Source organism: Petromyzon marinus, chromosome 19, assembly GCF_048934315.1.
Source record: "Petromyzon marinus isolate PM22_M1 ecotype Great Lakes invasive population chromosome 19, UKy_Petmar_22M1.pri1.0, whole genome shotgun sequence".
NCBI classification, from domain to species: Eukaryota; Metazoa; Chordata; class Hyperoartia; order Petromyzontiformes; family Petromyzontidae; genus Petromyzon; species Petromyzon marinus.
Genome location: NC_133685.1, coordinates 12,014,772 through 12,041,510, shown reverse-complemented (window position 1 = coordinate 12,041,510; position 26,739 = coordinate 12,014,772). Strand labels below are relative to the sequence as shown.

Genomic DNA, 26,739 nt, shown 5'->3' with positions numbered 1-26,739 from the left:
TCAAGTGGTAAGAGTTTAATTTATGGGCGGTTCGTGGTTGCAGAGATATAGCGATTTAAAATCGGGCCCATCTATTTCAAACACCCTGTATATATAGAGCACATGAACGGTCTAATTCTGGACTCGGTGAACCAGGATAAAGGCATCATATTGCAACACATTCACTGCATCTTAATGCTGTGAATGTGTTGCAATAAATACGAGTGATTGACACATTTTAATGGAGTAAATATGCACAAGAATTGGCAACTATACGCATAATAAAAACGAAGCATTGGAGGTATGCATGCTTGGAATTGCATTGAGATAAAGAAATAGGAACACATCATAAGAGAACATAAGTCAATCTGCCAAGAAAAGTAACTGGGCTTGGGCAGGACACGTTATAGAAGGGATTATGACTGAATATAAAGAATAGTGGCAGCCAAGGAATGGAATACGTCCGAGAGCTCAGATGGGGAAATGAAATAACTCCGTGTGAAGGTGCTAAGTGAATTACCAAATTGCAGTATCACGACAGATTGCGGCAGTTTTGGCATGCCTTTATCTATCAGTGGGTTGGCCATGGCCCATAATGAAGATTAACAACATGAATATCACCGCAAGCTTTATATGCTTTTGCGAGCCCCTATACTCCCCCCCAATATCTAGTCGTGCAATTTGGGCCGCAGATGTGGTTGAGGTGTTGGTGTGGTTCAGGTCGCAGTTAACTGCGCAGTGAAGCAGGGACCGGAGTCTCTAGGCAATTCTTATAAATAATGCTAATTCCATTCCACAAAGGTGAGCTATACCTGCACGTATTTGTGGCTCCACCCTATCCGACCCCACCCCGCCAGCCAGCCCGCCCACCTCTGCGTTCTCCACGAACTGTATCGCATGCGTTACCATGCCACCCCTATCACAGCGTCCTCGTGTTCACGGTAATTCTGCTTTGCCACTTCCCACCTCTGCTCATTCACGATACCCGTGGCTGCTGTGCCATATGTGCCCACAGTGACCACGGTGGGCAGTGATGTGGTGGTGTTTGGAGCACTCCGCTGCGTTCTCGGCCACGTTGATTTAATTCCAGGTTACGCAACGCAACAACAAATTGGAAATGTGTATTCTAGGTCAACTCAATTGAAAGTTAGCAACTAAGTAACTAAGTAATTTATTTATGTAATGTGACGCAAAATATAATCATGAATCATACGTGTTAAATTGAGCAACTATTGCCAACTCTGGTGATGGAGTAACAACATGTGTATCATATGACAGGATTACTTCTGGAGGTGCTCCTGGACTATTCATTTGATTAACACCGCCAGTCCACGCACTTAACACAGGTACGAACATTCACCAGACATGTCTGCAACGGCTCAAAGAGTGACACTAAGGATTCGCATTTATCAGGCACTCGAATGCCGTGGCATCTCAAAGTGCATTACAAAACAAGACAAAGATCCCCCATATAGCCTTAACAGACTGTAGGGGCAAGTGCTGTTAGCGAGCACCTATGAAGGCCGGAACGGTACACGAGGGGGTGGGTGGCCAGCACCACGCCCGACCGCCTTTGTCTCCCTAGTGGCAATGTATACACACCGCACCAGGTACTCATTTGAGGCTGAGTCGACCTAGGGGAGGCCCGGGACCGGTTCAGATAATCGTCACCGGTGTTGGCCGTGAGCGGGAATCGAACCCGGGTCGCCAGGTTCAAGCAACATTAACAAAACCCAACACGTGTTCCGTTGAAATATCTCTGCAACACAGGCTGCCAACTGCTGCCTGTCATGTGCACTTGGTTTGTGAACAAAAGGGTGCGCGTGTGGAAAGGTAAATCATTATCGGCCGCAGAGGTCTTGCGTACGTCTCGAATGCTCACTGTTTACTCGTGTGAACCCCAGACCCAGATACCAAGGGTAACGCTGCGAAGCAACATTGCAAAGACAACATCGCTCGGTTACTCTGTGAAGTAATCGATGCATAGCGGAGACAATATACACCTTATAATAAGTGTGCTTAATTACAGACCATGTTTGTCTTACCACGTGACGGGAATGACATCAAGACGTTCATAAGACAGAACTGCAAACTGGAAAGTGGCACACGCGTTAGCCTACTCACCGCCAAAAAACTAAAATCGTCTCTCACGACGCTTCGTGTCTCAGCGCCTTTCTCTCGCTGCTTGCTCTGTGCACCATGTGCTCGACTAGGGAGAGAGGAGAGGTTGGGTCGATGTAGCAGTGGGAGTGGGAATGAAAAAGGAGGCGGGCGTGTGAATGCACAGGGAGCAAGGTGCAGTCAGTGGTGGCGGTGGTGATACCAGCCCCAGGGGTCGGCAACCTGCGGATCCGGAGCAGCACGCGGCTCTTACAGGGCCACTTCGTGACCATTCTTTATTGAGGCCCACTGCCTCGTTTTCACGTGCATTGCGGCTCTTGAAATATCGATTTTTTTAACCAAATTCTAAAAAAGGGCCTTCTTGTTATATTGGTTGCCGACCCCTGGGTTAGCCCATTGGGGGCCCTAAGTAGAAATAATTTTGGGAACACACCCCCTGCCGCCCCCTTCCCACCTTCATTTCAATTAATATGACAGACGAAATATAGACGAGAGATCTAGATGCACCGAGATAAGTGACATACGCGCAGCATTTGAGATGTAGTGAAATGAGAGAAGTGAGATGCATCCAAGATAGAGAAGACACATTGGATGGCTTTTTAAAGAAATGTTTAAGGAGCTTGTTATGTTTATGAGCTGATATTTCATGCACCCCTATTTTTCAGGAATCTTAGGCTCTTTGGGCATCTTGTTCACCCCTAAGCATTTGCTTCATTTAATAATCCCTTAGCATTGTCAGTAACTTGGTGGGACCATCACTTTACTATCTACATTATGTCTTAAACATAGGACTCATACTCAGGATCAGGCCATAACACTGGGTTTCCTGCATATGTCTGAACCCTGGGCTATCGTTTGTTTTGAAATCAACCGTAAGTGGATATCAAAATAATCCAGTGTAACTGACAGTATGTATGTTCTTTTCAGCCTTACAAATTGTAAAGTTGTAACACAGTTCACTTATGTTAAGGGAACTGCAGTAGCATACATTTACATTGTAATGGAGGTATAGAAAAGCACAAAAAAGATACAATGTATGATTGCAAGGTTAGGGGAAACTAATTTTGTTATAATCATCTTGAAAATGTATTGTAGTATCATGAAATATTATATCGCAGAGACTCCAGTAATAACAGCTGATCGACTCTTATAAGCATTGCTAAGTTGCGTGGACATCTTTGTATTGTATGTATGTTGGACTTCTTTGGCACCATACATAGCAAACCGTGCTAATCGGAGGTGTGGGGGAAGGACAACAAACTAAACACAAAAAACAGTATTGTGAATATATGATTTGACACTGTTACATGGAGTGTCCAAGCAAACAGTATGAGACAGAATCCGTATCAGAATATATATATAATTTTATCATGGAGGAATCCGATGAGCTATAAAGCTCTTTTTACACAGATATCCAGTAGACCTATCAAATTACAATACAGAGAGGTGGCCAGAAGTCAGAAGTCAGGGTGCTGAGCTGGCGCTGCTGAAATCCTGGGTTTGAATCCAGGCACTGCCTGTGGTTAAACCAGGTTCTCAAGTGTAGTTTATGGTCTCAACCCAGTCACTATTGACTGCACAAAACACCCCAACATTAAATGTGTTTGGTTCTGTGATTAATGTTTTTTTGTGCAAAATTCCAGCTCTAAGAATGAAAATGATAGGTTTGACTGTCATGCATTTGATGACATGAGTCCGAGAGCACAGTCGGGATAACATTTGGGGAAATTTAAATGAATACAAAATATAGAAAAATTACAATATAGCGATTGCTCCGCAACAGATGTTGTACAACCGACAGGCCTTGATGCACTCTAGACCTGCACCACTTTGGAGGCTATGGGTTAAACCTGCTGAACTCTGACGCGGATAGGAGATTGCAGTGCGCTAAGTGGGTTTATGAGCCCGTCCGTGAAAGCCCTACGCGTTATCCATTAGTATTCTTGGGTTTTATCTGAACATCTCCGTTCCTTTCCCACACGCAAAATGCTTCACGAGAGGAAGTGGGCAATCATCCAAATGCAGGATCATGCACAAAAATAATAATCTTGAGATTCAGTGCGACTCTACTGTATAAAAATCACATTCGGAAAACAAATGATACGTATATATATACATTTTCATTTTGTTGAGTAATTTCCATGACACTGTGACGAGCCTCGAGTTGGATTCACGTGTGGGTGGTGTGCTCCCCTTGTGAAGATGTTATTTTCATAACAGCCACTTCTTAACGCGCAGGGCCACTCGTTTAAATGAAAACGTACTCGCACTCGTTTCGCGTCGATGCACGTTGAACGGTAGCAATGATGAATGCGTATTACTGTGCAATGATTTAGAGGAACATTAGCTTTTAGCTGGATAAAGGTCTTCCCTTGCTGTGTTGGCCACGGGGGTTGTTTGACCATGCTTCAACATGGTGGCCAGTGTAAGTTGGTGATGGGCGACGCGAAGTAACGATTCAGATACCGGATCACTCGCCGCTGATGTTGGCTGGGAATCGCGTTTAGGTAACTGAGCTCATAGTGCAGGGCATCAAACCACTGCGCCACTATTCCACCCTCATTAGTACCTACTGTAAATCACTCTGATTATAACGAAAATATTGATAGCATTGAAGGAAAAAAATACATTTGCTACATTCCAGGTGGGAAAGGTCCTGCCCCTTCGTGTGGATACATGGCCATTTGAAAATATTTCAAAAGTAGTTATGTGATATTGTTTATGTGAACGGTTCTCCAGCGAAGGGTTTGCTGTGCAGGCGAGGCTGCTCTGTGAGAGTTTCGAGTGAATGATTTGTTTTATGACATGATACTGATAGCACTATCAGGATAACATTGGGTAAGAAACAAAATTAAGTGACATCTAGCCCAATAGTTGCACGATAGGAATGGTCCAATACGGGCCTGCACACGGCAAAAATACAATGTTAAAAGTAAGCCAACATCTGTATTCATAGTCATCCACCATGACCAATCTACTGCTAGATGGAGGTCTCATAGAGCTGCCATCATCTCATTGGTTTTTTCGGTAAAGTCACGTATGTAGAAATACCATAAAATTATATTAAAATAAATCAATCACGACGTTTCGACCGCAACACAAGCGATCTTCATCAGGTGTAAAAACAAACAAATAGCGAGGTAGCACACGGTGACATCAACGCAACACATAGAGAGCGTTAAAACTGCACGGAGGTAAATACAACAAGAAGATGAGACACGAGAATTCTTTACTGCCATCATCTGTCAGGGTTCTGCAATGTAAGACTCCACCATACACTTGCCCATAAACTGATATGGTTATTTATTTATCCACGGGGGATGTCCTATTGGGCATGTTCACTTCTTTGGTTGCCTATCGGTCATTGTCCAATCGAGTGACGTATCCTGCCCAGGCCCACTTAATGTTCTCGACAGCCACATGACGACTTTAAACTGCATGTATTCACCAATCCAGGTGTTTCTATTTCTTAGCGCGATTCCAGGCACGCTGTGTTATAGGGCTTGGCCAATTCAAAACTCGTATCCATATCACACACTCTTCACAGGTAAGGGATGCAGTTGCTTTGACACCTGTGCTGCTTGTTCGGCTGCGCACCGTGGCGTGAGGAATTGTGCACTCTTCATGTTGATCACACAGATAGGTGCTTTGAGCCGCTGCTGTTTTAGCTTTTCACGGTTATGCTGTATAACTCTGTCTTGTTCTTTTTTTTATTTGTACCGCACGTCGTTCGGCACGATGTCTGGCGTTTTACTCCACGTGCTGAGAGCTTCTTCACCGTTTCTGAGGTGGAGCGTAACACTGGACCTCACGTTGAACGACACGCGGTTAGAACCAGACAACACGTGGGACCTATGCTTAGCGCTGCTTCCAGCAGTACTCTTGTTTGCAGTGCTGACAACCCGTACGGTTCAGTGGAACGTGGCCACAGTGATAAAATAGACAACGTTCTTCAGATAACCCAGTACACAAAGTGTGAATAGTAATGACAACAATACGAGAATACTAGTTTAACAATGATTATCACACTGTGCTATGAACCCAGTGAGCCGAGTTTGATTCCTGGCCATGGCTTAACATCAGTGGTCCGTGAGAAATGAACAAGTCTTGGGCCTCCCCATTCACCAACCTGTACTGACGAGCGAGGCGAAGTAATGTCAAACAACCTCGAATGGCCAACACGGATTAGGAGATTGACAAAGGGCTTTGAATGATTACTTTACGTATAAAATGCCTACTTAATTCTAAACAATGTTTATTTTTGCAATTGCATTATCGCAGTACCGTGATTAAGCATTTCATTACAAAATACGTACACTGGGTGATCCATCAATACTGTCGATACATTCTTTGGTTCTACAGTACTTCGTTATGCTATGAAGGGTCACTTTCTGAAACGTCGCCTATGAACTACTTTTAAGGCCGCGTTAGTGACTGAGTTTTTTGTTGATATGTATCCCGTCGATATCGAATTATCCTCTCACTTGTTTCTCAACGCGTGATTGAATTCGGCGAGATCGATGGCACCATGTCTTCCAGAGGAATGTTAAAATGTTTTACAAGTGCATTGCGTTTCGTACGAGATGTGTAGAGGATTTAAATTGAAAGCTTTTTTCACTACTGTACAATGAAAGTTTTTAGTGGGGCATCTTTAAATGGATCGCCTTGTATCGTACTGCATAATTTATCATGTTAAATTGCTTGAAAATAAATATCGAATACAAAGGTCATGTTTATTATCAATGTGGCATTGCTCAGAGTATAATTTCCTGCTGTATATTTAGGCACTATATAAATTTTATTATGTCTGTAAAATAGGGTAATTAAAATAACAAAGGTATAGAGGTGTAAATCTCCTTACTTGCTTTCATCACTGCCCGCGAGAAAGACCGCTACTTGAGGCTCTGGTTAGCCCCCTGTAGAGTATATTTGGCCTACTCTTCCACATTGGCCAGACATCTTGGAAGAGGCGAGAGTATCCACACTTTAACCCACCGCACGGAACCTGGCGATTCAACTGTGATGCAATCCAGGCATATTGCCGGGCGGACAAAGATGATGGGTGGGTGGGTGGGAGCTCGAATTAATACATTTAACACGTCGCCATTCGCGACTAATATTACTTATAATAAAGGGTTTTTGGGTTAGATCGGGTTAACTACAACTCGCGAATTGCAAGTCCAGTGTCCAAACCAGCACACCACGGCAGCATCCCTAAAACTAAAACAGGTTTTTCAAAAAATGTTTTTAGAATGAAGTACGCGACGTATCAATGAGAACAGTTGCTCTTTATGAAAGAGAGACCCCCCCCCCCATAGTTGCCGGACTGCAGAGGAGAAAAACATTTCAATAACCTCGGAATGGTTAAACCCAGACTCCAGAACTTTCCGAGAGCAGAAGGATTGTTGCACCAGAGAGAGCGCAGGACCATTCACTTCTCGGTAAGCCATGGATCACTACAAGTAGCCTTCTAGCCACTCAACAAGAGTAGAATTCATTGCATTATTCAACAAAAAAAAAGCAGTTCGGCTTGGACGTTATTAAATAAGGAATTTGAGGAATAAGATTAAGTCATTCATAGTTCACACTAAGTAGTGCTGCCAAAAGAGCATTGTAGGTAATAAGAATATTTTATTACAAGTATAACTACATTAATATTAAATTTTGATTTAAAGCTTTCGTGACTGCAGTAATTCATATTCTTAGTTCTTTCGGTAAAGTCACGTGACTTTACCGAAAGAACTAAGATTATACATTAATATTCTTTGCTGTAGGTTCCAAAGTGCTAAATTCAATTAATGGGGGTTGAATAGAAATTAGATTTTTAATCATGAAATGTGCAAGACATTACATTATATTCACTGCACTACGGGAGTATTGTGCGCATAATTCACACCTCGAATGAAGGGAGGGGCGAGAGAAAGGGGAAGTCAAAAAGAGTGAAAATTGTGCTGGGGCCACTCTGCTCATGACTCGTAATAAAGTGTCGGTGGGTGGCAGTCGCATATTCAACGTTGATAGATGAAGTTGATACATATGTTGTGTGTCTAACTAACTACACGGAGACGACTTCTGGAGGCAACGCGTTTATTTCAACAACTCTACGAACAGCGACTGTAAGGGAGGTACAGCCGCCTCCTTTCTAGTGTGTCCTACACACCCGGGGCTACTCTACACCCAGGTCCCTTGCCACGGCCGCTAAGGGAGGCTAGACCGACCCAACCCTGCCAGGGTACGGGTACCACCACCAGTCCGCTACAACCCTGCTCTGACCAGAGCCTCGGGTGAGGGTCCCAGGGTGCTGGTCTAGTCTTGAGGTCTTGGATGTCTTCAGGCTTGAGTTGGCGAACACTGCCGGACCCGTTCAGAGGGCCGGCTTTTTAACCCCAGGTTGGGGCTTACCCCTCCCCTAATGACCCCCCCCCCCCATCTAGAACCTTCTGAAAGGTCTTAAAGGGTCTAAAATCTTGAAGGGTCTTAAAATCGGTGGGCGGTCTCTATCCCCCCCAGCCCTTGGGGGTCTGAGGTGTCAATCAGGTAAAGCGACCTACAGTGCCTTGTTATGGCACAACACATACACAGGCAATGGCCAGGAAGTCTGCCGCTTCATTTCTCCTATTTGTGACGTGCCCATATGGCCTTTAACATTAGCCCGAGGTGCTGTAAGTTCAGGTTAATGAGTCAGCGTTTTTGTCATAACCAGTTTCCAGTCTGAGGGTAAACTTTCTAAATAATATATATAAATATATTTTTGAAAACTTGCCTTTGACAAAATTTACCAAAATGCATACAACTTGGTACATTTTCAGAGGTTAAGCAAAGTTGAGCTTGGATGGACAAATTTACCATTAGAATAATTGTCACAATTTTATTTATAAAGTGTATATAGATGTAAAGTACTGTCTGGGTTGCAATGGCTAAACAGAACAAATGCTGACCTCAAAAACTCTGCTATAAAACACCCAAGGGAAGTTCACTGGATGACGTGGAGAGAAGACTTGCAGGGTATGGTTTACAGGCCCAAAGACCCAAACACAAAGCAACTGGAAACAAGGAACGTTGAGCAAGGTTATAAAACCTTTAGAAAATATACAATGGGAAGAGTTCCAAAGTCGAGCCGTGCCAGGAAATAAATATAAGTGTTTTGAACCTGCAGCGTGGTAGTTGAATACTGTGGATGAGACAAGTCAGTCTGGAAGGACGAGTCCTCAACGTGTGCAGAGAAATCAATAAGTGAAGTTCATGGCAATGGGAAACAGTAGTCGTCCATGACGATTGATATGGAAGCGATTGTCCAGTGGCAAGGCGAATACGACAGGAGTGAATCGGTGAATGGAAGTTCGGTTTCAAGACACCTTAAGGGGGTGTAGTCATGAACGCAGTTCATGAAGATCTCCAAAATCCACCTGCCGCGCGTCTTTCATCACGACACCCACTGCCGTCCAATAAACTACGCCAGGACTGCCTGGCAGAGAGCGAATGTTAGGTTCCAACTTCGACCATTGGGGTCTTCGTGACAGCTGACACCGCAGCTGTGGCATCATACAATGTCACGTATTGTTGGTGACTGTCCACCAAGTTCAATGGAGGGCTCCGAGAGTGGCACGTGGCGTCGGTGATTGTACACACACACACTGAATGAATAGGGAGTCTCTGGTTTGTTTCCAGCTGTTTTATTTGTTATCACGTCGCTTTGTTAATGCACACTGGAAGTGCTGTGTGCACCACCTTGTGATAATTCACATTACAAAACCGAACAAATGTTTTATTTTATTTTTATTTTAAAAAATAACAATAAAAATGTAAAACAAAAAAATAGCATGTTCAAAATAACAATGGGTGACTGTAAACTACACCTCAATGACTTTCAACATACATTACAGTACAGGGCACACGGTGTGACATGCAAGGGTACAAAAACATTTTAAAAAAATTACCCCCTCCGCTTCATTGGTATTTAACGAGTTCTGAAGCATTTTAGCCGTTGTGAGATAATACAATGGAATTTGATGGCAGTGTCTAGGGTAAGGTGAAACAAAGTCTTTACGGTAATACATTGCGCACTCCAGCAGAGAAACAGTCCAATGTCCACGTCCCGCACACGTACAGCTCCACAAGCGACTGACATAGCCATAGCCCGTTCCACTTTGTGGAGAGGGTTGACACTTATAGAGATGTCTGTCAGGACATAATTTGAAATCCATATTTGTCCCGGTTGTGCCAACACAAAAGTTGTTTTGCGCCAGGGTCACACGTGTGCAGTGACATGTGCAGTGAGATGTGCAGGACGTGGGTTGTGGAGACATTGGGAGTGGGAACAGTTTCCCCTTTTAAATATTTGTGCACTCTCAACTGAAGGCATTCGGTGCAATGTGTACTGCTGTAGACAAGACTGTACCTGTCTGTTTAAGTAGGTGGGCTATAACAATGTGAGCAAAGGAGATCCAATCCGAATATTAATGTTATCCTTTACGTGCGTCGAGGACAGGTCATCATGACTGGACCGTACACAGCTTTACACTCAAATCAGGCAACGGAATGGATGCGTTTATAAGTTACCTGTTTTGACCACGACTTTGTGCGAGGAATTTGACATCAGCATTCTAACAGTATCACAGCTATCTTAGACAGTTGTAGTATTATATAAAGACAGCATTTCATTTAATAAGAGCTAAAAAAAGTATTGTATTCCAGGTTAACTCAATAGGTGAACTACGGCTCAAAATGTATTATCAAAGAATATAAATCCCTCCTCTTCTGAAGGTCATTCCTTCTCAGGGCCGCTGTGCTTGTTAGTAATTTCAAAGCCACACCAAACACTGCCGCTTCATTGGGCCTCAATAAAGTCCTCTGCAAAATTGGAATCTCCAGTAGTCTCCCATGTAGAATTAATGATGCAATGAGAACATGCACTACAGATTCTGAAGTATGTCCAAGAAACGGCTAAATTTAGAACCCATGCCTACAGACTCATCCATTGATCAGACACAAGAAGAGGTATAGTAGACAGAGAACATTGCTCCATCGCACCTCCTTGTGTCACAAACTAATACGACCCCAAGTCAGCACCACACACCTAGCCTTTAAATACATTAAACTAAGCCTATTGATGCTGCCTCAACAATATTACAAGTACATTTTCATAAATGGTGGTGTAAAATAGAAATGGACATGGTTGAACTATCCGGCTTGTGGCTTACATATCCAATGTGTGAATTTTGAAGTGAAATGAAAATGGGAGGCCGAATCGAGATTTAGGGGCCGCGTTATCTGCCCCACAGCTTAGTCCCCACCCAAATCGAGAGTGGAACCACCTGGGCTATGCAAGTAGGGTCATGGTTAAGAGTTCACGCATTCATTCTTCAGGCCATTCAATCCATCAGAATTAAAACAGCTGTTGAGACGTGGAGCAGACAGCACCGATACACTACTCTTTACCATCGTTTTCAACCTGATAGGCGATCAGCACAGAGCATTTAATTTGGAGCACAACTCTATAGGGTGATATGGGGCACTGTCATCGCAGCTCACACTCTGGTACTATAACACCCAAAGGTTACTTCTGAAAGTAAACACTGTTTATCACCGTATTAATTAATAATCGAACCACCTACTTTGTGTACTTTTTGGTATAATACATTTTTCAATATCCAAGCACAGTTACGTCTGCTAAAATCAAAGCAAAATGATTATTAATAGCATATCCTGTTTTATTCATGAAATTGGCACATTGCTATAGTGGTGTGTTGTAATGTCCAGTTGGAGTCGAGTTAACCATGTAATTCACAATTTTTTGCGCAGATCTGTTAGTTGCTACAGCCAATTTGGTAGTGGGGTCCCTGTACCACACACTGTGATCACAGGCAAAGAACCCCAACCCAAGCTGGGGTCCTGCTCGAGTCTAAACTTGGGTTACGAGCCACAAATCGTGGTAAAATGTCTGGTAGTCATGTAAAGTTGAGCCTGGCGAAACCAGAATGCTACGTGAGTGGTGTTTAGATTTTTGGGCAAAACAAATGTTTAGCTTCACAATGTATTTACTATTTGCATCAGATGTGGATACCTGTTTCTAGGTGCCAAACAGTAGTTTGTGTTGCATCTCGCCTTCCACACTTCATAGAACAAAGATAGCACACGATGCATTTAGGCACTCCACCCATTTCAAATGATCCCCTTACTTTCTTCCAAACAAGGTGATTGAATACTGTGATACCTACGACGTACAAACGATATCAAGAGTGTTACAAGCTTGCATGCGTGTATTGAGATTGGTGGGGAGCCGTAGAGGCTTTCAATTTTAAATGTTGTTTTCTCTGTCATGTTTGCCATTCATTTTTGTGCGGTATCTATAAATGGATCGTCCTGTGAACCATGAGGAGCAGAGAGCACTTTATATGCCAACACAACTCAACCAATACATGTCCACCACTGAGTGAGCACACCAATTATGACAATCCTGCCAAAGCCGATGCATACCTGACACATCATAGCTGTCAATTAGTCATCACAACAGCACCATGGCCTCAAACAATGGTAATCAAACAGACCCACTCTCAGCCTTTTCAAAATGACACAAAAAAACATGACAACTGCAAAATTTAAGTATTTACTCAAACATTTGAAAAATGAATTTCTGCATAATCATTCAATCTTGTTTTAGTCCTATCACAGTGGGCTCTAAGATTCACTTTAGAGAACTATCCCCATCATGTATTGCCCCTGCTTTGAATTCATGATATATGCTACATCAAAATATGTTAAGTAGTTCTCTCTCGGACAATAAAAAACGATGGTTAAGTGAAACGATGGGTTTAACGATGGTAATAAAAAAAACAACCTTCAAAAGTGTTACACTCCACTAATATTTACATATTGATACCTTAATGAATTCTGCATGGCTGTACATGTGTACGGGGGTACAGGTGAGGTGCGATACAGGTACAATGCCATACAGGTGCAGGGCCATACAGGTATAGAACCATACAAGTGTGACCGACGCACATGTGGAGGGTCATCCAAGTGTAGAGCATACATATGTAGGGCGCACAGGTGTAAGGCCGCACAGGTATAGGCAATAATGATGAATACTTCCATCGTTAAGGGTACTGTCATAAAAAAAAACATGTCCCTACCTTTCATTTTTCCAAATTCCACCCAACGTGGCCACCAAATGCAACTCAAACATTGTGTTCTCCTTCAAAAATGCAGACTAAACAAACCTTCACGAGAATCCTGTACATAACCATTGATCGATACACGTTTTGCTTCTGATAAACTGTGCCATAGTTTTATTACATCGTGTGAAATCGTTGTGTCTGCTCCAAGGCTGCAGGACCACGGTTTATTTTGCTCGTCCTTATATGCCGGGCTCGAAAAAGAGTCTCATTATATGTATTAAAAAAAATCAAAGGTATAGAAGGCAGCCAATAGTGAAATCACATACAATCCATATATGAACCAGCAATGCTAAATAATAAAGTTAAACCAGTTGCATGTCGTGCTACTTATCTGTAGTTTGTACAGCACCCCCTCACGCCAAAACAGCAAATGTACAATGCGTGCACGCACACTGGCACACACGGTGTATATCTCAAATAATTAGAAGTGGCTCCTACATAATGTCACGTGTAAAGGTAAATTTCATAATAAAATTACACCGTGAAACCAATTGCTTCTCAAACCGCAAACCATTTACATCACATGCCATCTGTCCTTCACAAGCACATTCCAAGCATCCCAGCATCCCTATCCGCCCAAAGACGAGTCCCCATCCTCCACCACCAACCCACGTTAAACCCCTTTCACTTATAAAATCCCACAAGGCTCATTAACCTTGCACAGCAAAGGCAGTACAAGGCCTTTGTGGGACTTGACCATTTCTGCTTATGCCAGCAACTATCCAAACATTTCATCGTGATCACTGACGGCACAGAGACTTGGGTACCGAGTCATCATTGTCTTGTACATTAAACGCTTTAAAAAGTTAGTGTGTTAAATGTTCTTACTCCATCTATGAGCGTTACTTAACACTCCATACTGTACTATACTTTCTAACAGCATGTCGTTTTATCACATGCATGTGTTACCAAGACTTAATATGTTCCTTAAATACAGAGCAAAAATTACGGTACAAGGACTTACAAAACTTGAATGTATCATGCATCGGATAGGCTTTGGTGAGTTGTGTTAGTTAATTTGTAAATGTTTGAGGCAATTTCAATTGCAATAGAACAATACAGTAATTAATTTTCCTTTCTATAATTAAGTTGTGTATACATGTAAACATTACCACGGTTGCAGTCACTCAATCAACATTAACTGATGCAAATGTATTTGAAAAACATGTGAATATACTAGTTGATGATAATTACTTGTTTGCCAAGCTACAGTGTGGGGTATTGATTTTTTGATCTTGGGTCACAACGCACGAGAATGCAGAAAACTTCGGTTAAAAACCTGTGAATGTTTGTATTAATGATAGAGGATTAACGCCATCTTGACTTTCACTTCCTTGGCTAGGGAAACTCAGAGCCAAGCCCTCTCTCTACCCAATTTGCAACCAACCACGAAAAGCTGGGTGTTCACGTCCCACAACCCTAAAATACAGCAAACACACCGTGAGTCGTAAACGTACCAAAACCTTTCTGCACCATCCGCCAGCCACAATCCAAAAACACCGCTGATCCAACATGAAAGAGAAAACTGCACAGTGGGCCATAGAGGCCAAAGCACGGGGCAAATCGGTACAATTCCACGTCATTGTCTGAATTTGTTGCCATTTCCAACCTGAATGTATAATACTACTACTACAGTAATGTGTGTGTGTTGAACTTCTTCCACAACGTACATAGCCCAACCGTGTTAATCGGTGAGAGGGAAGGGCAACAAACTAAACACAAAAAGCAGTGGTAAAGAAATGTGTTTTCAATCTAGATTTAAAAGTGCATAGCTTTAGTGGCTTCCTAATATCGGTAGAGCATTCCAGACGGCTGCAGAAGAGCATCTGAAAGCACTCTTTGTTCGATGGTTAGCCAAAAGCCGCTACGAGGATAACTGGAGTTCGCGTGATGGTTGATGCTCTTTGAGGAGATCAGCAAGGTATTGTGGTTCATATCAAGGTATTGTGGTAATGCCACTTATTTACCGAGGCAAAACTCACTTAGCCTCAATACTTTTTCACCAGGGTCCTGCTGAATTGGGATATTTTTCCAATTATATTAAGGAGTGTTTTTTGGCTTTGTGTGGGAATAAACCAGGGTACCCGAAGATCCACCGTGCATACGAGAGGGTGACCTTCAGCACCAACATTTCCCGGCCACATCTTGCAGTCCAAAATCTGCAATGCACGGAAAGCCTTTGTGGTCACCCAAATAACTACTAACCAGGCTCAAACCCTACTTAGCTTCCAATAATCAAGGAGTCTGGGTGTATTTAGGGCGATTTTTTTCTATGTAAATATAGGCAGTAAGATCCCAATGTCTTGCGCGAACTCCTACAATATTCTGCATATTCTGCCGTTCCTTGTCTGATGGAAAAATTTGCATAATCCCACTATGAAGCCCTAAATTAAATTAGACCTAAATATACCATAAAAGAAAACAAGGTTTATTCTATCTATGAAGGCCACCATCTTAAACATGACCCAAGCAGAGAAAATATATTTTTGTCTGCGGAAATAGCAAGAGAACCGTAAATCTGTACATAGCGAACCACCTGACAGCAACTCGAAGCGTTTCAAAACCACCTCATGCTACAGCAGAAAGATGACGATGCCTAGCGTATGATTTCAACCATAATGTAATCGACTGGTTTGAAATTGCCATGTGACAACAATGCTTGCACGTGATTGGCTACATGTCTACTGAAGACCGTGGAGTTCCTGTCAACAATCAGAAAGAATGTAAGAGGAACTGTCAGAGCACAGACACCTGCCAATCAACTTCAGTCACCAGAGTACAACTATGTGGGGACTTGTTAGGCCGAAACATCAACCTTACATACAAAATGGTACAGTCCACCAAAGAGTGTGTGGGGTATTTGAAGGGATTCATTTCATATACAGAGCGGGGTGTTGAAAGGGAAATCAGATACAATCTGCCTGGACAGTACTCATAGCTATTTTGGTGGAAATATTTTGTTTTGAGATCTATATGACATGTGTATGGTATTTTAGTATCCGAATTATGTCAAAATCATGGCAATTATGAAAATACTGTTATATAAATTTAAAAAATAATTTGAGTCAACTAAATTTAAATGGGTAAAAATGAAATTAAGCATTCATTTTTACGTTGTTTAGTGACTGCAATGTATTGCGAGTAGAAGACCCTGTTTAGGTAACAAAAAAATACACGCTCAAGTTCCTGTGCCAAATCTGCCCCGCTATTTGGAATGCAAGAAATGTATAGTTACATCTGTAGATACAATACAAGCATGAAACCTGATTTATCTCGACCATAGAGACAAACTAAAATGGCCATTAAATGGCAAAAATTTGAATCAAAATAAACATGCGTTCACACGCGATTCATTTTAAAACATAACACAGATTGGTCCATATTAAATGGTGATAATGCACGTCTTTAAATCACAGCCTCTCACTTTATCGAAATTACAATATTACTACATACTCGCCAATCCAATCGATTAAGTGGTAGGATTGTAATTTTTAAACCCGTTTACTGCACACATTTTCAAGGCTAAATATACCGCATTATGAATTACATATTCTTGTTTCAGTTGTGATGCAATCCTTGCTTTGAAAATGTGGCACAAGGGCTTTAAAATCGGGAGCTTACCCCTTAAAAATCAGTAGGCTTGGCATTTTGCGTTACTTCTAGTCAACAGTTGTCAGCTCACGGCTCCACTTTCAAGAAGCGACTGGATTTTGCAATCTGGTTTGACGCGTACAGGCATATTTAATCGTTGAAATGTGAAGGCAACTTGCATAATGCACCATTGTCACCCAACGGTCGACCAGTTTTCTTTGGAAGCTGCACGGGACTGCATGTGCTGAGGAAATGACCACAGCCACTGTGTTCCAATCGTCAATTAATCCACACGAACGCGTCACCCGAGACTGAAAAACCGGAGGCCAAGGTCGTCGCTCTAACATATTAGAGCCATGAGCCACCGCTGAAAGTCAGTGATAATCAGTGATAATGTTTTATACTTAAACGTCACATTTCATTTGCCATGGGACAGATAACGAAATGGGTTTCATAACCCATTCAATTTATTAATCATGCACCAATGTACGTCCCTTTATTTTCCACCCATATTTCCCACGTTTTCCATAATGGTACGCTCCAAATCAAATGCTCCACACAGCGTGGAATGTTCCATAAAAAAGAGGGTTGGGAGGGGGGTTGCTTATTTAAAATAAAATGTCTTCTCTTTGTCACGTCACCCAGAACCTTCATTGGTGTGTGCATCAATATAATTCAATTTAGCAAATAAAAGTAAATTCACTAATAAGTGTGTTTGGTGACATTGTAAAAGAAATATTGCAAAAAATCTGACTGAAATTAAAATACCATATTCACAAGAGGCTGAAGGTAGTGGCAGTACAGAAGCTAAATAGCCACAGTTTATGGAAACTAAATTCCAAGGTAAAGATTAAAAGCAAAATGATGCCAATGACAGTTGTAATAATAATAAGAGTTTAAAGCCACTCTGGCACAAAAAAATATTTTACATCAGAGTTCAGGTTAACGCATGTGCACACACCCACAGAGAGATATACGTACTGGTATCGACACACGTATGCACCTGTATGAAAAAGCACGAATGCACACACGTCTTAAGAGGGGCTTTATAACCTACCCCTGTGTTTGCACATCTATAATCTGACCCCATTAATCTGTCAATATTAAATTAATCGGATTCATTTGTTCGCTTAAAAAAAAAACCAACACAACCTTTACCTGCCCTCTTTAAAGCAGAATTTTCAGTTCATGTTTAAAGACAACAACAGTGGTCCAATGTAATATGTCCGCTGTCTTTAGACCCAAACTTAACACAGTACAAACGGATCGTTAGAACTGCCCCTTGTACACGCACATTGTGCAGAGCTGTATCATCACACAGCAATGCAGAATTATATGTAGATAAAATGCTTTCTCCACATCCCCCCTTCCCCCCACGTCTAGTAAAATTATTTTCTTCAACATCATAAAACAAAATAAAAATGTTTCCTCCGAGCATAATAACCATAAAGTCAATGGCTGCGGAGGTGGACATTAATCAGCCTTTAAACGTCTGCAAATTATGTGGACTAGCAAACACAATACTCTTGAGAAGACAAAAATCAATCTAAAGATGAAAGGAAAAAAATAAACTCTACATATCAAACCAACACATTGGCAATCAGCAAATGTTGGCCATCGTATCCACTAGCAAACACCACACCTGTAAAAAAAAAAAGAATTATTTTCCTCTCTTATTAATGTTTAACGCTTGACGCACACGCGCAGCCAGCGGCTCAGCAACTCCGCGCGGGACCGGACCGGTGCTCACACCCAGGAGTCCGTTGCATCGCGGTAGTGCAGCGAGTCGTAGTTGCCTCTCCCGGTGGCTGCGGCGGTGGCGACTGCACTGGTGGCAGCAGCGGCGGTGGGGGCGGCGGCGGCGGCGTGTGCCACCGCGCGCCGCGTGCTGTAGAACTCCACGTAGTTGGCCGAGGTGCCGGGCGGTGGATGGCGCGCGTGGGTCCCGCACGCGTCGCCGGCGAAGTGCAGCCGCTCGTCGAAGAACGAATCGTTGGCGCCGGGCAGCACCGGGCGCGCCGTCCAGTACACCGCCTCGTAGTCACGGCGTGACGGGTCGCCCCGCCGCTGTCTCTCCGCCAGCGTCGCTCTCATCGTTGTCTGTGCAAACCGCGGTGGCCGCCCCGGTGGTGACGCGGAGACACGTGGAGTTAAACACGGCAAGTTAAATACGATGCCGCTTTAAATGGCGAAAAACTAGGATAGGACACATCGTAGACAAAAGAATACGAATGCTAATTGGTCCGTTGTTAATTAGTGAGCTGCACAACAGTGTTAGAGTGAAAGTAATGATCAGGCATCATAGTGTTGCAATCATTAATCCTTTTAAAATCCATAGGTATTTTTCCCAAATGTGTTCGGTTTCAAAAAGAAAAACATAATTCCATGTTTGTTGACATTTCCCCCTCATATTTTGCTGCTTTCGTGACTATAATATTCTTTTTGATTTAAAGCTTTCGTGAGCTAAGAATATAATATTCTTATTAGTTTACATGGTTGGTTGAAATTTGTCTATTTTGGTCAGCATTTCAGTGTAAGGAATAACAATGTGTCCATTATATACAGATAAAATAAGAAAAACTATTTCTTGCTTGGTAAGAAAAATCTAAATACTAGTTTCATTGGTGTCCTTTTAATGTATAATTGCCCCTTTAGCCTTAATACATATTTGATTATACAACAACCTTCTGGACAAACAATCAGGCAGGAATAATAATAATTATCATATGCGAGTCTAAGGTCATATGCGAGTCTAAGGTTACAAAGATTCGTGTGCGCTATACCACACTGCAAAAAGTCTGCGCGACATTTCCACAGACAGTAAAAAACATTTGACCTGAACATCTATCTCCTAAACATAGGTAAAGCATTGGTCGAGTCTATTCACTTAGAATTCAGTGAATAGGAAAAAAAACACAAGGGCCATATTTATTTTCAACCCCATATATATATCTCACCAATCCTCAGCCGGGGGCCTACCGCAAGACTATGATGCCTGCCAATGATGTTAGAGCAGAAGAGGCAATGGAAGCCGGTACCTGAGTGTGGGATTGATCCTCCACATTTTGGGAGGCATAAGAACTTCTGTAAGTGCCGGCGCAAGGCTGGGGGGGGAGTCCTGTGCGAGACAAGGAGGATTACGCGATGGGTGTCCCAAACAAACTTTGTTAAAACACAAAACAATTCCTGGCACTCCACACAAAACCAACGGCTGCGCACAGAGCAACAACCAAAAACACACTCATACAACAACCAAAAACACTCGTACAACAACCAAAAACACTCGTACAACAACCAAAAACACTCGTACAACAACCAAAAACACTCGTACAATAACCAAAAACACTCATACAACAACCAAAAACACTCGTACAACAACCAAAAACACTCATACAAGAACCAAAAACACTCGTACAACAACCAGCACATGGGTTACTGATGGGTATGGAGAAAAATTAGTAACGCGGTGGGCAGCAGCGGTTAACGTGTTGGAATTGATGCAATGCCCGTGTTAAAGTTGACCCAGCGGCCGTTTTATTGTCAGTGCTTAAACTCGGCACAGGGCATGAGTTTTCTCCTGGAACACCAAAGTGGGACTCGGCAATGTCCCTCTCACTTTTTATTTATTTATTTCGTGATGCGTTACAGCGCATCACGAAATTCGTACGACCCCACGTAGACGACTGCGCTGGATACACTCAATGCAGCTGTCCCATCCGTCAGGTGTGGCGGGGGGTAACCCTTAGGTAAAGGGGGCCTGCCGTCCCGTCCCTCTCAATGTTTAATGCGGAGTTATGCACAGTTCCAATGTACTTTGCGAAGGCTTCACCCTCGCCTCCAGAACAATGCACAATTTGCGTCGGTTACAAACGTAGCACTGAATGAATAGCTCCCCTTTAGAGTTGTGACACGTTCACAAGCCATCGAGAACTCTCCCCTCAAATAATGCCTTAATTTGTTAGTTCCATTGGAACCTTATCGCGGAGGAGCAATCATGTATTTTAATTCAACTGAGAGCTGAAGGCCTGCAGTACAGGCCTTTTGCCGCAAGTAAGCCACCGACTCACCCCTGCTCGAGTCTCTCCTCACTGGCAGCTCCGGGCGGTTACTACGGTGACTGGGGGATGAGCGGACCGCCTCGTACTCAGAGCGCCGCGACTCACGGAAGCTAGAGGTGTCCCGTGCCGTGGAGAGGGCACTGCCCACTGCACGCGAGAGGCCACACGCATATACATGAGAAAAACGCATGCGAGCAAGCCGGGCAAAGCCAACATTCCCAGACATCAACCGTCTCGTATGTGGCTGCATCGGTTTGCCGTGCTGTTGAGGCACATGCGCACGGCACAAAATGCAGACGTGGTCATATGCACCATGCACATGGTACAAGTGCGCGTGTATTGGAACAAGTTTTTTTTTTTCAATTTCCTTTAAGACTGACAGTGCCACACTAGGTAAGCAATGATTAATACGTGAAAATTTTATATAACGTGCCAGGTACATGCGGCGACTAGTGTGTGTGAGAATTGACAATCTTTCGCTTCATGTATGCTGTATGTCAAAGGTTCACTTGACTTCTGCAGGCACTAGAGCTACTACATTCAATTGCATGAATCATGAGCAATAAATTTAATTTTTACGTGTGTCTAAATCTATGTAAATGTACCTATAAGTGTGCATCTAAGGTGTGTAGGTTGTTTGGAGCGGTGGTGCAGCAGTTAGCGCGCTGCGCTACGAATCTGATGACCCGAGTTTGATTCTCATTCATGGGGCCAACACCAGTGATGAATATCCGAACTGGTCCTGGGACTCCCCCAAGATCGACGCCTCGAATTAGTTCCTGGTGTTGTATATAAACATTGCCACTAGGGAGACAAAGGTGGCCAGGCATGGTGCTGGCCACCTGCCCCTTCATGTGCTATGCCAGCCTTCATTCACACACAGCTCTGTGTGTGTGTAGGTTGTGTAAATGGGGAGCGGTGGAGCAGTGGTTAGGGCACTGCGCTACAAACCCGGTGACCCAAGTTCCATTCCCGCTTATGACCAATAACAGGAGACAATATATGAACTGGTCTTAGGCCTTCCCAAGGTTGACGAGTTAAGTTTGTAGTCACATTTGACATCAGTGGCAAGTAGTGCATAAACCTGTCCATGGCCTCCTTTAGGTCAGCTCAGCCTTAAATGAGTAGCTAGGTGCGGTGTTAAAATATCGCCATTGAGGAAACAAAGGTGGCTCGTCAGTGTTAGTCACCCACCCCCTCGTGCGTCGTGTTTGGCCTTCACAGTTGTTCGTGAACAGCACTTGCCCCACGAGTCTGTTCTGGCTTTACATTGTTTCTTTGCCTTAGTACATGTGCGCGTGTGAGCGTGTGTGCGTGTGTAGTTGTGCGTGTGTGCGTGTGCACGCGTAGTTGTGCGTGTGGGTATGGGTGTGTGCGTGTGCACGTGTAGTTGTGCGTGTGGGCATGGGTGTGTGTGCGTGTGCACGTGTAGTTGTGCGTGTGGGTATGGGTGTGTGTGCGTGTGCACGTGTAGTTGTGCGTGTGGGTATGGGTGTGTGTGCGTGTGCACGTGTAGTTGTGCGTGTGGGTATGGGTGTGTGTGCGTGTGTAGCGGTTAGCGCGCTGCGCTATGAACCTGGCGACCAGGGTTCGATTCCCGCTCACGGCCAACACCAGTGACGATTATCTGAACCGGTCCCAGGCCTCCCCTAGGTCGACTCAGCCTCAAATGAGTACCTGGTGCGGTGTGTAAACATTGCCACTAGGGAGACAAAGGCGGTCGGGCGTGGTGCTGGCCACCCACCCCCTCGTGTACCGTTCCGGCCTTCATAGGTGCTCGCTAACAGCACTTGCCCCTACAGTCTGTTAAGGCTATATGGGGGATCTTTGTGTGCGTGTGCACGTGTAGTTGTGCGTGTGGGTGTGTGTGGGTGTGTATGTGTCCCACCCGACTGGCTGCGGATGGCGGCGGTAGCACGCGTGGGCGATGCCGGCTGCGAGACGGCGCGCGGTTTATTCCGTTCCCTCTCCATGGTGCTGAGGACCAAGAAGTGCTGCTGACTCCAGCCATCCTGCAGCAGAGACATCAGGGATATCAGCGTCATGCATCAGGGATATCAACATCAAACAACACGTATCAAGGTTGCTGTTTCAGTCAACGTATACACAAAGTAACAGACTATTTAGATAATAACAGGTTACTTTTCACACTGAGACCTCGACGTTTTGGCCAACTAACCTTCAATAAATACATCAAGGCGTGAAACATCCCCAATACAACAAGGCGTGCCAAAGAAGTTCAACATGCATACATACATTAACTCAACTCTTCAGAAGTACTTTTAGTGTTTAGCTTTTGTTGTCCTACCCCCACACTTCCGATGATCACGGTTGGCTACGTACGGTGCGAAAGATCTTCGCACCGTACACTTCGTACTCAAAAGTGGAGTCTGAACCAGATACTTGCACAGCAACATAGTTTATGAGGGGTGAGGGCAGCACTGCAAGTATGTTTCCGACTGCCAAACTGCCAATTTGCGATGCTTGATGGAGTGGCTCTGACTTCAATCACCAGGGCGAGCTCCACGCGTGAGCAGAGCAAGCTGGCGCAGTTTGTCGAGTCTGTCTTAATTCCTTGCTCACAGTCATGCTCAAGTCCAGCCACTTGGGGGTGCTGCAAGTGCAGTTGTCAGCTCAGCCGGAGCTGCTCGTGGATGTACCCGCGATCTTTGGAGATCTGTGTCAATACATTGTGACGATTTGGCTCCCAAAATCTATTTTTTTAACATTGTAGTGGCTGCAAGGATCCAGGGAACCCCTTAACTTACAATATATGGTAATGTCAGAAATAATCGATGCTGAAGTGTCCGCTTAGATGCGTGAATCATGACTTTGACGAGTTTAATCGACGGAACGATTCATTGTTACACACCTACTTAAACGCAACAATTCCTTGCTCAAATCAGACGCATATGGTTCCATGATTCTTCTGCATTAAATAAATGCACCGAATGTATTATTTATTTACAGTTAAGATAACAGCACCAAGACAGAACACAGGAGACGGATAACACAATGGAGATAATAAAAACTGGATTAAAAAATGTTTATTATGAAATTGGATCATCACAAATTGTGGAGAATAATTGAATTGCAAGCAACTGGGCGGATGAATTGTTACAAGCCAGCAGCATTCGCTCAAGTGCAGACATATTTGGAACCAGAGAGCAAGTGACTGCCAAAAACCACGAGCTATATAAACACAAATTAATTGCAACTTTAGGGTAATGTATTCCATACGTTTCTAAATGTCATGTTTAATATTAAAAAAAACCTAAAAAAATGCAGTTGTGCAATTTATATTAACAAATGAATCTCGAGTTCATAACATTTTAACATATTTAAGACATATTTTCCTTCACACAGCAACATCTGGAAGTGTGAAACCATGCCAGATTTTTTTAAAGTTAGGCAAGACAACAGGAACAGCTGAATTCACGAACAATTATCTCTGGGTTATTAAAACTAACTCAACACATTCAGTAACAGAAGAAGATGTGAGTGATGGTGGTAGTGGTGCTGGTGGTGCTGGCAGTGATAGTGGTGCTGGTGGTGATGGTGGTGCTGGTGCGGGTGGAGGTGGTGGAGGTGGTGGAGGTGGTGGAGGTGGTGGTTTCCATTCTCACAAAGGCAACAGCTCTCCCCCGGGCAGACCGTAGGGAGGGAGTGGTGTAAACTGTGAGTGAGGTTCTCTAAGTATCGGTCTTTGTTGATGTCTGTGAGTGAGTATGGCTCTCTGAGTATGGGTCTCTGTGGGTTGCTATGAGTATGGGTCTCTGTGGGTTTCTTTGACTGGGTCTCTTTGAGTATTGGTCTCTGTGGGTCTCTGAGTATGGGTCTCTTTGAGTATGGGTCTTTGTGGGTCTCTGTGGGTGTCTGTGGGTCTCTGAATATTGGTCTCTGTGGGTCTCTGTCGGTCTCTGAGTATGGGTCTCTGAGTATGGGTCTTTGTGGGCCTCTATGAGTAAGGGTCTCTGAGTGTGTCTATGAGTGTCTGTGGGTACCTGAGTATGGCTCTCTGTGGGTCTCTATAACTGGGTGTCTATGAGTATGGGTCTCTGTGGGTGTCTGTGAGTCTATGAGTATGGGTCTGGGTCTCTGTAGGTATCTATGAATGTGGGTCTTTATGAGTATGGGTCTTTATGAATATGGGTCCCTGTAAGTCTATGATTTTTGAAATGTTGATACTCCTACTGATACTCCTGCTGTTATGGAGTGACTCATGCTGCCAGCTATGGCTGCAAAGTTTGGTCGTACATGTTATGTATATCGCATATTGATAAATTTGAATCAGTTCCTATGACCACTGTTAGATTGTTTTTATAGCTTTATTTTGGTGATTTCGAAAACGTTTCGGTTTAGCCATGTTTGTTTGTTGTAGTACAGAGTTAGACTGATAACTTTAATCTAAATTGTCTTATGGTTGTTATTGCTTGACTTGCATCCCACTGGGATTTTTGCACACAGCGTTTTTGTTTGTTGCGGTTGCACCCAATTCAAGGTGCATGGCTCACAGGGCTATACCTAATAAATGAAACTGAAAACTAAATAACACCTCAGCCTTAAAAGATAAACAACAACATAACAGGCAACGCTTCGGGGCCATGGCCCTTCTTCATAGCACGCTGGCTTCCTTGAGAGGTAATGACCCCATTGTACTTGTTTGTGACTTGGCAAACGCTTCAGCAAAAAAGACCCTATTACATAAGCAACAAAAAACAAGGCGAATTATTTTTGAAATCACCCCCATTCTGCATAGTTAGAAACGGTACACGTTTTTGTGGCCGAATTTACACATGTTTTGCGTTATGTGTTTGTTTCATCTGGGACATCCCTCTCCTCCCATTTACCACCCCCTCCCCTCCGCACCACCCATAGCTACGTTCATTTTCACAGCAAACATCTTCTTGAAGGATACAGGAAGGGTCATACTCCATTACGGAGATGTAACACAAAAGTTGCATAATTAAAGTTTAGCAGCATAAATTTTCGTCGAGAACATATCCAATCACAAAGCATTCCCTCACACACACACCTGCACATTTCATCAGTTGTTTGCCAAATGATCTTGGGGACAACAGTGGTTGGACTTCAGCGCAACGTTAATGCAGCTACAAATAAGATGTCACAGGATTCTGTTCTGAACTCGCCTATGTGGAAGACATAGGAGTAGAAATGGGTAGGTGATGGTAGTATTCTAACGTAATAATATGAGGTCTGTTACTTGCAATCCAGCGATCACCAATTTGATTAAATTCAGAGTGTGGGTACTCTCACCTCTTCAAATAAATCTAGCCAGTGTGAAAGAGTTCAAATCCCCTGTCGAGCTCCCTCGACTGGAAGCCCAACAGCAGTGGCCTGAGTTAGCAATAACAGGCCTGCACCTTCACCTTTTAACTGCTAAACGAGGGTTAATGTACCACGCAGTGACTTAGCTGTGTCGTTGGTGCCTCAATATGGCTTCCGCTGACCAATCAGAGTTGCATGTGCCATGGGGTTTGAACGAAGCTACCGGCATTACCGATTTTTGACTTTCAGAATGTGGATTTGACTCTGAAAATTATTATGTTATATATATTAACAATTAATGCTACTTTACATTTAGGTACAGTTTTTTTTCTTCCTGCTTGTTCTCTAAGCTGGTGGCTATATTTTTTTATCAATAAAACTTACTCTTGAATGGCTCTCCGATATATTTTAGGGTTATAGTGCATGTTGTTTGACATGCTATCTGACATTTCGCTGTGCGTGCTGGGAGTTTTTTCTGTAACTGAATCAATTCAGTTCCTTAAGAAGCTTCTAGCAACACAGAG

General features: G+C 43.4%; 1 protein-coding gene across 11 annotated transcripts in view; it reads right to left on the bottom strand.

Moving 5' to 3' along the window:
• Window positions 1-9,757: 9,757 nt before the first annotated feature.
• LOC116943713 (catenin delta-2-like) overlaps window positions 9,758-26,739 on the bottom strand; it is a 273,044-nt gene continuing 256,062 nt past the window's right edge. For 9 of the 11 annotated variants that reach the window (XM_032956809.2, XM_076067972.1, XM_032956807.2 and 6 more), the window contains 4 exons: window positions 22,815-22,938; window positions 20,936-21,073; window positions 19,907-19,986; window positions 9,758-18,968 (listed from right to left, as the gene is read on the bottom strand). In XM_032956809.2, coding sequence (XP_032812700.1) covers window positions 18,615-18,968; window positions 19,907-19,986; window positions 20,936-21,073; window positions 22,815-22,938 — 696 coding nt within the window. In that variant the 3' untranslated portion in view covers window positions 9,758-18,614. The remainder of the gene's footprint in view (window positions 18,969-19,906; window positions 19,987-20,935; window positions 21,074-22,814; window positions 22,939-26,739) is intronic. The other 2 variants (XM_076067973.1, XM_032956814.2) reach the window with 2 other exon arrangements.